The sequence below is a fragment of the Pelmatolapia mariae genome, linkage group LG16_19 (assembly GCF_036321145.2).
Source record: "Pelmatolapia mariae isolate MD_Pm_ZW linkage group LG16_19, Pm_UMD_F_2, whole genome shotgun sequence".
NCBI lineage: Eukaryota > Metazoa > Chordata > Actinopteri > Cichliformes > Cichlidae > Pelmatolapia > Pelmatolapia mariae.
Window position 1 is genome coordinate 5699853 of NC_086241.1, and position 12184 is coordinate 5712036.

At 38.1% G+C, this 12184-nt stretch overlaps 1 protein-coding gene across 2 annotated transcripts in view; it reads left to right on the forward strand.

The window, feature by feature from the left end:
- Positions 1-498: 498 nt before the first annotated feature.
- Positions 499-12184, forward strand: part of slc4a3 (solute carrier family 4 member 3) — a 69296-nt gene continuing 57610 nt past the window's right edge. The window contains exons 1-2 of one of the 2 annotated variants that reach the window (XM_063497801.1): positions 499-594; positions 10665-11069. In XM_063497801.1, the coding sequence (XP_063353871.1) occupies positions 11016-11069 (54 nt within the window). In that variant the 5' untranslated portion in view covers positions 499-594; positions 10665-11015. The remainder of the gene's footprint in view (positions 595-10664; positions 11070-12184) is intronic. The other variant, XM_063497802.1, reaches the window with a different exon arrangement.

Consider the following 12184-nt stretch of genomic DNA (forward strand, 5'->3'; position numbering starts at 1 on the left):
CAACAACAACAATAATAATAATAATAATAATAATAATAATAATAATAATGATGATGATGATGATGATGATGATGATGATGATGCAAAACCGGCAGTTCATGAGTACAGACCTGAAAAACACAAACTGTTCAGGTCACGGGTGCCACACATAAGGTTCGGGGGTGACTTGGCATAGTGTAAAACTATGAACTACTCCTCCAGTTTTTCTGATAATGCTATTCCTGGTGTAGTTATGCCAGCATGATTAATCCACACGTACTTCCACTTATATATGTTAAACAGCTGGTCATCTGTCTTGTAAGAATTGTTTACTGAAGACGTTTTTTGTGTGTTTTTTTGTTGCTTTTGTCTGCTGCTCTGACTCTTCTGAGATTAAGCTCTAAATTTTGTGTCCATCGGTAACTTGAGATAAGCAGGTTGTCCTCCCCAGTCACGTGGTCAGCCTGAGCATCCTTTGGCAGATCCAGCAGGCTGCCTCGCGTGTCTCCAGTAAAGGTTACAGAGTGAACCAGCCCCGCTGCTGCGTTCTATAGTCGCCTCATCTCCCGCTTCTAGCTCCTTCTCCTCTGTGCAGACTGCTCTGTGAAAACGCAGGTAAGTCCGCGAAATGATCCATGCAAGCGTTACAGCGTTGAGTTTTGAGTGGGCAACTACGCACAGTGGCATCAGCGTGATGCTGCGTGGATACTTGCCGTGCAACAAAGACATGCATGTGCTTTGGCAGAGTAAATGGCTGCTTAATGCTGCGGATTTAATGCTTTTGCTCGAACTGAGACATGCCAGCTTGCAAAGGAAGGCTGCAGAGTGAGCCCCCGCAGGTGCAGCGCTGTCTGTGGGTGCAGGGGCTGCTGGAGAGGCAGACACGTCTTCATTACTCATTGTGCAGGTGGAGCAGCGCTCCTCCGAGTCGGAGGCGGTGGCGTTGTGCTCATTGTAGTACGCTAATAGTCGATATTGTTGTTTTATCGCAGAAAGTAGCTCTAGTTGTCGCTCGCAGAAGATCGGTGGCTCTGGATTGTGTGAAATAGTCCGACGTTCAAGTTCAAACAGTAGCTGGAGGTGGCGGTAAGGTCACATAGTAATGACTCAGCAACCGTCGTCTGCTGAGGAGAGTAAACTCGGGCTGCTTTTGGAGGATTTCCAGGAACAGAAGGTTTAAAGAAGCTGCCTATTTGTTCCCGTGGAAACCAGCGGAGTGGAGGTAACCTGGCACCTTTGTGCTTCTGTTTTTATAAATAAGGAATTTCAGAATTGAGTGCGAGTATTGATCATCGAGCCACTTATGTCTGAGCCACAAGGAGCTGAGTGGGATTTCAGCTGACAATATGTCCTCCAGAAGGGCTGTTCAGCTATCATAAATAAACAAGGAGCCTTTCGGAGGTTTCATCTCACTCCCTGTTTGCATTTTATGACAGCATAATTCAGTTTACATTACATAAACACTCACATTTTATAATAAAGCATGAACGATTTGCCATAATGTGTAGAGGCTCAGGTTACCCTGTGAGAATCATTTCCTCTCTGCCTGTAGTAGAGTGAAGAACTGCCTCGTGTTTAAGTTATCTTGCTCTTATTTCTGCCTCCATCCAAGTGCAAGGCAGTGATTTTGATAGTATTAGTATTGTTAATATGCTCGTGCACCACATCAGGCACTTTGCAAATATTTATTCCTGTTTGCCAAACATTTTAAGATGCGGAAAACTGCAGTTACTTTGGTGTTATTTTTCAGTTTTATTGAAATCTCGGAAAGGAATTTGTGAAAAAAATATTGAATATTGAAAAAATTATTGAAAAGACAAATTTGGAATTTATTAATGCATGCCTGATTCTTTATATGCCTGAAAATATTGGCAGTGTAACCGGTAGTGACATTGAGTTTGACACCTCTGGTAGGTTATATAAAAACGAACATAGCTACCATTTCTTTACCTACTGGTTTGCAGACTATAGTTTTGGTCATCTCTGTCATTTGAACCAGATGTGACAATACTTCAGAGGTCAGTATGGGGCAGTTAACAGCTGATGGCAAGGTCAAGCTGCAACCTCCAGGGCTGAAATGTGAAGCCATTGAAAAAGTGCCGTAAAATTCCTCTAGTGACCACTTGAGGTCGGCTTATTTGGTCTTTTGAACAATTGATGTAAAGGTCGGTCAGTTCCCTTGTGACAGTTCAGCTGAAATGAGCAGCACAGTAAAGTGCACCAGTTTGGATTTGTTCGAGGCTTTAAGTTAAGGTTACGACTGCTTTAACTGGCAGGTATGCCAGTATTAGTAGCTGTAGCTAGCTGGTGTCTGGTAAGCCACACATTGACTAATTCAAGTCACTGAATTGGACCTCTTGACTATGTTTGTGCTGTTGGAGAAGTTAATGACATTATCTGACATGTAATATGGGCTGCTGTGTGGTATAGCACATATTTAGCACAGTATTTCATTAGTCTGTTACTTTATACTAATTAGCTGGTTTATGTATCTGTGTTTTGCACTCATTCAGTGGACGCTTTCAGCTTGTAGCCATAGCTGTTGACTTAACCCTTATCCTCTCTTCCCAATATGGTCACGTTTGGGGCTAAAAGCCAAATGTTGTAGCAGTCAAACTGCTAATGTTAAGGATTGAAAAAGAAATATTTGAGAAAACTGAAACTGACCAGTCCAGAAACTGACCTGTCAAGAAGTTTGTTCCTCTGTGTTGGTGAGGAAGAAATTTTATTAGACTGTTCGCACTAATGAGCTAGTTTGTTGGTTTGGTTTGGTTAAAGCTGGTGTAGTTTGATTAGTAATTGATAAACAGGTACGTCAGTAAAATTAAGTGAAAAACATGCAAAAATATTATGGACTTAATTGGAAAAACTGAAAATCTGACTTGTAATACCTTACATAATATATTACTGTGAAAAGTACTTGTATTACTGGAACAACTTACCAGGTGTCACTGCCAAAACAAGTTATTATAACAAGAGCTAAGTAGAAACAAGCATCAAATAGGCAACTAGCTTGGTAGTAAACCAAAGTCATTTTGATCTGATGATAGCAACAGGTGGATATTTAGATTCACAGTACTGACAATCAGAAGTCTTTACTGTAAGAATTCTTTGAGTAGTTTGTTGAGACACTTCACTCTGGTTGAAAATGGTTGACTCGCCCATCATACTTATATTATTGCTAAAAGTTGAACAGTAGGTGTCGATCTTCTTGAAAAGAAGATCACCATTACTGTGCCAAATCTTTTCAATTCAATTCAGTTTTATTTATGTATCACAAAATCACAACAACAGTTGCCTCACAGTGCTTTATATTGTATACAAAAGAATAATACAAGGAAAACAAAGGAAACCTCAACATATGACCCCCTATGACCAAGTGCTTTGGCGACAGTGAGAAGGAAAAACTCTCTTTCAACAGGAAGAAACCTCCAGGAAAACCAGGCTCAGGTGTCTATCTGGTGACTGGTTGGGGGTGAGGGTGAAGACGGGACAGAAATCTGCTTCAGTTATTATAATTTTGTATTTACGAATTACTCCTTCATTTTTATATTGTTTTGAAACTTTATTTTTATCTTATTTTAGTTTTTTCCCCTGAAAAAAGTCAGTGGTAGTTTTATTTTTTAAAATGACTATAATATGGATGGTGTTTGTCCGAGACTAGTTTTAGGAAAATCAACAATGTTGTTATAGTACAAAGACAAAATATTTTTAATACCCCTTATTCTGAGTAATTTAGACATCTCAAAAGATTTGTGTTGTCCAATTGTACTGACAAAGAATAAAACTAAATACACTTTCTCTGTGTATTCAGTCATTTTAGTTCACAAAGTGATTTCAGGTCATTTCTTCAGATGAAAATGAAAATGATTTATCAAACCTAGTTTTAGGTTGACAGAATAACCTAGTAGCTCTTTTCATTTTGCCTACTTATGGTTGCAATAAAAACTTTGTAGATAGAGTCACTGTGACCTTGTTTCTGTTGTTGAATTATTTAAAATGTTTTGTATAACTGCTGTTAACAGCACCAATGAAATTTAATTTATTCTCAGTTGTTTGAATTCAAAAAAAGAGCTTTACATAAACACATTAATCTTTTCTCCATTTGGTTTTATTAACATTGATTTTGTGATATAAATTGTTTATGGCGTCTGAGATAGAAATTAGAAATGGATTAATGATAAATTCAGTGTCTGAATTAAATCAGATTGAATAAATAATTTATCATTGTTGTTCCAGTCTCACAATATGAATGCACAAAACTGATGACTATCGTTATGAAAAGAGGTTTATACTTTTTGGTCGTCAAGCTTAAAATATTGCACTCTAAGTCTGTAGCATCATTGTGTTCAAGTTTGAGGCTTTGTAGAATTATGAGCCATCATGTCTCTGAGTTTGCTGCCCACTTATCTCTAAATTTAGATCTATACATGAAGAAATAGCTCACTGCTGTGTCTGAAGTGCCCCGATCTGGCCTGGAGTTGGAGAAGTGGTTGTTACTGCAGTCTTTGAGACTAGTAGATGAGTTTGTGTGCAGCAGTGGCCTGCACAGATTATATTTACATGAAGTTTTTAGCAGTATTCAGGCTGATACATGTGATTTAACAGGTTAAATGTGGTTAACAGCAAGTCACGATCTTACACTCTCCCTCTGCACTGTATGTGAGGTCCTGTCCATGTTTGTCAGTGTGCACTGTGAAAGTCTGCAAGATGTCTCTACACTGATGCCAAGACGAATTCTTTGTCAAACTCGACCACTCTCTTTCTTTGGTTTCTTTGTCTTTTATTACAATTGCTTAGTATGATGGAGCAGCAAAATCTCAGGGACACCAGGTAAACATATCAAGGTTTACCTTAAATTAAATTTTCCCATGGCACCTTTTGGGTGAATCTGTCCTGCATACAGTCATGGGCTTCATGGTTACTAAACTTGATTTAGAAACTAAATGGACTTTTCTGTTATTTATTTCACCCTTTTTTACTTATGTCATTAGCATCTTTTCTGAGTAGCATAAAATGACTTCATCTACAATTTAGTTATACAAGCTTCTAACAAGTCTTGAATCTTGTCTCTTACATAGAAAAATTCAGTTTTTAATGACAGTTTCTTGACATCCTATAAAGAGCTGCAGTAGCTGCCAGTACAGAACACTAACGTGGGCGATGCTTACCAGTTTAACAATGTCACACCACAATTAACTGACTAAATTAATACTTCTGAAATTGTTGTGTTTTTCTCTGTGGTTAAGGCTCTAAAATATACTGTCTCACATACCATATTACATAAAAGGCTACAAGGCAAAAGCAAGTAATACAATAAAGCTATTTGCGTATCTACAAGTATTGGCACTTATAATGTTTGATAAATGAACGTATGAAAAAGTAAAGAGGACACGGCAGAAACACCCTTAGGCCATGTTGTGAGTGTTGGTGTTACATAGTTTGGCCACCAGAGGGCATTTTTCAACTTCCCTGTTGACAACACAGAAATACAACAACAGGCTGATCCAAGATGAGTTGGGCAAAGTGTAAATGAGTAAATAAATAGCTTAAAAAATATTAAGAAAATCTGTTGATGCTATATGTGTCGGAAACAAAAAAATATATTGGCCGATATACTGGAATATCAGATTTTTTTAAATCATCAAATATCAGTATCGGTTTTAAGAGTATTTAAAATACTAAATACCTCTATTTTTGTTCAACGTTATTTAACTTGAATATGTGCCATGTGGTGCTGTTATGCCACATTAGATTAAAAGTCTTTTTAAAGTGCTGTTAGTTGAGTCCCTGCAGCCATCTGGGGGCTACAGCACCTAATTTCCAAATGGCTGCACCAAAAGATAGCTCCATTAGATGTATTGATCCGCTGCGATTACCTTGATTAAATGATGTGTCACAAACACCAAGCTGTTGAACAGTAACTCTACAAGCATCTGTGGCTTTCTGCCTCTGTGCACATTACACTCTGCTAATTTATGCATGATAAACAAAAAGTTTGCAGTCAGACACAAAAACAAATTAGCCTCTTCTTCTTATATAAATCAAACTGAATTCCCCTGAAAATACTCTATCACTTGGGTTAACTGAGACATATACGGTGGTTTTTCTTTGCAAAGTTTGGAACTAGTGGTATATTACTTTAAATTCTCAAAATGCGGTTATACCCAGCAAACATGGTAGAAAGAGTGACCCTAACCCTCCTTGGTCAAAAGTGCACCGCAGATGCTCACAAGGCAAGAATTATTAATCACATTAATGCAGTCAATAAATTAAATATATGTATTTGCCGTTTAATACAACGACTAATGTGTTTATGAAATGGTTATGAACAGATGGCTGCGTAACAGCCACTTCTTGCACATAGGCTAGTACTCCTGGAGCCTGTGATTTTTCTTTTAAATTACAAACATCACTTTTATGCTATTTATGTGTCGGCATAAGATTTTTTAAAATGTCCTTTTGTTCTAATAGGGGAAAAAAAATAACTGAAACCAGTTTTTGAACACAAAGTTTTTCTAAAACAAGTATGATCAGATAACGTTCAACAAGTACATAGAGCTGTGGGTGACCTTAAGTTTCTGACATCCAACCATTATATCACAAGCTAGGTCACAGTGGCAGCAGGCTAAGTAAAGTGTCCCAGATGCCCTGAGCAGGGCGATACATCCAGTTCCTCTTGGGGGATCATGGGGCATTTTCAGGCTAGAAGAAATAAACATTCTCTCCAGTGGGTTCTGGGAATACCCTGGGATCTCCTCCTGTTGAGCGTGCCGGGAAACCCTCCAAAGGGAGGTGCTCAGGAGGTATCGTGACCAGATGCCAGAACTACCTCAGCTGGCTTCTTTCAACATGGTCGAGCAGCAGTTCTAAACCAAGATGCTTCCAGATGTCCATGCTCCTCACTCATATATCGAAGGCTGAAATATGAGTGAGTTTGGCCTTTTAAACTCATTTAAAAAGCCAAACTCATTTTGGCTGCTCACAACTTTTATTTTATTTTTGGACTATTTTTTAACGCTGACTAAAAGTCATAAATTCAACAACATACAATTTAATCCAGGGAGTGAGTCAACATACACTGTTTAGCTTTCTCTTTATAAAAAAAAGTTTTACATATTTATTACTTATTTAATTTAATTCATTTATTTTTGCTTAAAGAAATACTAATGTCAAAATCACAACCTAAAAGGAAATAAATCAGAGCATTAATTTAGTTGTTTTTGGGGACATCCCAGCACTTTGATGGATGCACGGAAAGCTGAAGGTGGGGAGAGAAGTGGTGAGATTCCACATTCAGTACAGAGCAGGCATCAATTAAAAAAGACAAACAGAAACAGCATGGGCAGAAGGAGATGTAATGGAGCTGGGTTGTAAAGCAGCTTGCGCAGGTGCAGGGACTGTAAATTGGAAAACAGCTTAAATACTATGCATCATATGAGAGTAGGGCTGGGCTTGACTTTCTACTATATAGAGGTAATAAAAAAATACAGGCAAATTTAAATTAAGTGGGGTTGCAGTTATTATCTTTATTATTTAATATGTTATTACATTTCTTTATTAATAAATCATGTTTTAATTGGTCTATCAAATGTTAGTAGATACCATGTTTACTCAGAACTTCTGATAACGTCATCAGATGTCTTGTAAAATACAATAGTATATGTATTGCAATGTATAGTATTAACCACCAATAGGACCAACTATTGACATCAGTATTAGTGTACATTCAGAATTGGTATGGTTATTTAATTCCATTAACTCCATGACTAATCCTTAAAACTCCTAGTCTAGAGAATTCTTCTGGTACTTTTTTACAGCTTGTTTCTAACGTCTAGACCTTGTGATTGAATTACTTTTGGCAGTTGATATTTTATGCTGATCTCTTGAAACAGGTAACAGTTTAAACAAGGTGGCTGTCAAGCAACGGGAGCCCAGAATGACGGTATTTATAAAGTCAATTGCAAGGTTAAGCATCCACTTTACATAGTAATCTGAGCAAATGAAATGCCTGTCTGTAAACACATTTTTTGGCATATCTACCAACCTGCCATGTACTTGTGATATGACAAGGATTTCTTTCTCACATTCGTTATGCAATCATTGCATCGTCATATAAATATGTTTTTTCTTTCTTGCTCAGTTGCTGGTGTTTAACAGAAATCCATCAGTATATTTTACCGTCATCTCATCTTACTTTTCTCTGTAGGATCACACCCTGACCAGTCACCCTGATTCTTTGTATTGCAGACTGGATGTTTACCAGGCCTTTTGTTTTCCTTTTTTTTTAATGTTGGCGTTCCTCAGCTGCTTCTGCCGCCAGTGTCTGTAACACAATGACTAATATATCAATCCTTTCACACATTCAAAGGCAGAACCATTCAGAGCTCTCTGATTACATGGTTGTGTCAAGGGGGTGAGACATTTGATATCACTGGGCACTGGTCTGGGTGGTGGTAGGCAGGGCAAGATATGGGTCAGCTTTGTGGTGTGACTACCTACTCCATGTGCACCCCGTTACCACTCCATATTCACGTTGCTTGATGTATATTTTCATTGCATATCCATAAAGCTGTGCTTTAAAACACTGAGAGTTACTCACAATGGATTAGTCTGTGGTTATGCAGGGGAGGTATATGCATCTGCTGTGTACTGAACTGTTAACGCAGTACTATGGAGTGCATGTGCATAGTACCTCACTGTTAAAGATATAACCTCATACTGCTCTAGATCTCAGCAGCCTACAGTACTTCTATTTGTGCAGTGCCTTGTGTATAATGTGAGCTGTGAGTCAAATGTAAATGTCTCAAAGGGAGCAAGTGAGTCAGCTGAATAAAACTGAGACAGATGTGGAGCCTCATATTGTGACCGTGGGAAAACGGCAACACCAAACACAACTGGTCACTCGGGGTTGATTTAACTGGGTTTCATTAATTCCCATGACTATTTTATGTTGGCAGTACATTCTCACTTATTATTTGCTTAATTTAGTCTAATGTTTTCTTTTTTGCGTCCTTCTTGTTTATACTGCAGCTAAGCCTTATAAAAACCAAGGGATATTATTAGCTCAATAATTCAAAAATATGAGTTAATCAAAGCAAAGCCTGCGCATGACAGAAGGATTTTCGGATTAGCGTATTCTGGTATTTCCTTCTCTGTCTGGCCTGGCAAAGCAATGTAGGCACACCAAAATTATAGACAGCACAGACTCAGTCTTTGGAGGAGTTGGTGGATTTTAAATGGCAGCTCATTCTGCTGCCCCGTCCCCTCCTGCACTGCCCAGAATAATATAATTACAGACCAACAACCGGCATGTTTACATGGAAGAGAAGCACCTGTTTTCCATCATGTTAAGACCAGTTCAATCACTAGCATTTATTTTTGACATTTTCAGGATGATTCAGCTGTCTGCTCTTTGTGTATGTGTGCTACTGGGGTTTTCAAATTATGAAACTGATCTAAAGACTAGTAATCATTTAATTCATGGAGCACCAGCAGTAATGACCTGTGAATATATCTTAACAGTCACTTAGCTGGTAAGATGCTAATTTCTATCTGGAAATTTAATTTTAACATAATGGTAACAGTCCCACTGAGACTCACAGTGAGCTGGTTTTTCCATCAGTCTGGTATTTTCTGGTACAGGGCTCTAGATTTCCCTGTTTCCCTGCCAATGTCAGCTAGGTGAGAAGCTGAAATAGCTGTTTCAAATATATAATTACTTTACCTGACTTACTGTAATAAATAGCTGTACTAACTTATCTAGGTCACACTACACCAAAGACAAATAATTCTACCGTAATGCCATTTTACGTATTAAATGTTATTACCGTCACTCAGATATATACTTTTATTGGCCACATTTTCAATTATGACATAAAAAGCCAAGGAGTCAGTGACCAAACCTTCAGACTTTTTTTCAGTTTAACAATTTTTTGTCTCATAACCGCTTGCTCATTGGCTAGTGATCATGATTTACAAAAAAAAGAGTTTTTGTTATTCAATACGATCCAAAATAATTTAGTGAGCTCATAAACTCACCAGAACAGCATAGCCTTAAGTATTTTTTCTAACCACAGCTATCGCCATCTAGTGACATTCAAGTAAAATTCATGTAGCTTCATTTTTCTAGAGCAAAAACTACGTCCATGTTTTATAATGTCAATTACATTGCTACCACCTGAATATACTTTTACATAAATAATAATGTACAAGTCAACCAGCTCAGTAAAAGGTCAAAGCAGCTACCCTGTCTTTGTACAAGGTAGTACAATCTATAAGCAAACACCTCCAACATCTTTTTGTGGTACTCATTCTTATATAAAGCTTTTCTACTCTGAGCACTCAAAGCACTTTATAATCAGTAATAGCAAACTTTAGACTTGCTTACAGGTGGATTTTGTTATTTTTTTTTACAGAACATTGTTTAATTTGGACCACTTCCTGTAATTATGCTAAGCTACCTAGCGGAAAAAAACCCTCAAAATTTTTAAAAAAGGAAAAAAATTAAAATTAGATTCTCTGATTCACGTTTTGTGGTTATATATAACTGTGTTTCTTTGGGTGTCTATCCATCAGCATATGGTGATTATGTATTATATTTGCATAACCTTACATGTGCTTGGTCACTGGAGAAACTATCCATCATATCTGACTGCTAACCTCCTACCCTGTTCATTCTCCAGCAGGTTATGCCACCCCAAAGGCTTCCTGGATCCCCAGCAGTGAAAGAGAAGGGCTGATCCCGTCCTCCTCCAGGTTCCTGCCGTGCAGCCCTTCTTTCCCTCTTTCTCTCTCCTGCTTATTCCCCTCTCCCAAAGATATAAACCCTACCTGACCCCAACACCTAAACACTTTGACCTTTGTCACCCACTTCTTGGACCACTCTTGTTGGTCCAGTCACGTCCACCGCATCATCTTCCTCACAGCAATTCCATAGCCAGTCTCCCCTCATTCCAGCCACACTAGTCCACTTCCGTGCGGGACCCTGCACGTTTTAGAGGTCTGCTCTACCCTCTGGCTGCTTGCCGGGCCCCATGGCTACAGGAGGTCATGCCCCTGACATAGATGTGTTAATAAACCTACAGCAGGTAAGAATTATTGTTTTCTTAAACTGAACCTGTTCTTATAAAAATAAACATACCGATAGTTAGCATAATAATATAATAATGGATTGCACAGGAGGGGTTAATGAATGTCATTACAGTAGATGTCTTTCTGAAACTTCAAGGATGCAGTTCATTTACTTTGATCTTTTTCAATGCCATGTGCCAACACAGTGCAGAGCAGGTACCTGAACTCTACTCCCACAGAGGTCGGTTATCTTGTTAACAGTCTTACATCCTCACTGTGTATGACCTTGGATACTTTGGCTCCACTGAAAAAGAAAGCCTTAAATCAGAAGTGCTTGAGTTTTGGTGTTAACTTCAATACATACATTCTACAAACCATCAATGTGTCTATTAAATGGACTGATTCCTATATAGCACTTTTCTATTGTCCTGGAGCTCCGAAGCACTTTATACAACCGCATTAACCCATTCATACGCTTTAGTGCTTTCTATCTAACATTCATATTCTGACGTAGAGCAGGGCGATATCACCAGAAATATTTATCACGATATACATTTGAAAATTTGCGATAACGATATAACTGACGATATAATTGACACTAGACAAAATACTTTACAACTCCACAACTTTATTAGTGCAAAAAAAAAAAAAAAACCATCAATGTATTTTCACTTAAACAAGCAGCTGTTTTTTATCTGCATTAAAGTTATACAAAAAATTAACAGTGCAAATGCAAATTCCTTGCTGGCAGTTTAACCAAAAGGCATTTCCAGTGGAAATTGGCCGACATATCCTCAGCATAACCATGTATAATATCCACAAAACTTAAAATGAGGTTATACACACACAATACGGTAATATTATGTTGAAGCACAGTACGTATTACTCCGCGAGGCTCCTGACTACAATAGCCGTAATGCTCCGACAATCCATCAAGCTGTGCGGGTTTGTAGCTTAGCAAAGTCGTACTAAAACATTTGACAGATTCTCAAGCACCGTGTAGCACATAAAATCGTTTCGGGGTCAGTAAACACAACCAGAATTCATACATAAGGCACACGGGATTATAAGGGGCACTGTCGATTTTCAGAAAACTCAAAGGATTGATTTTAAGTGTGCCGTATTTTCCAAA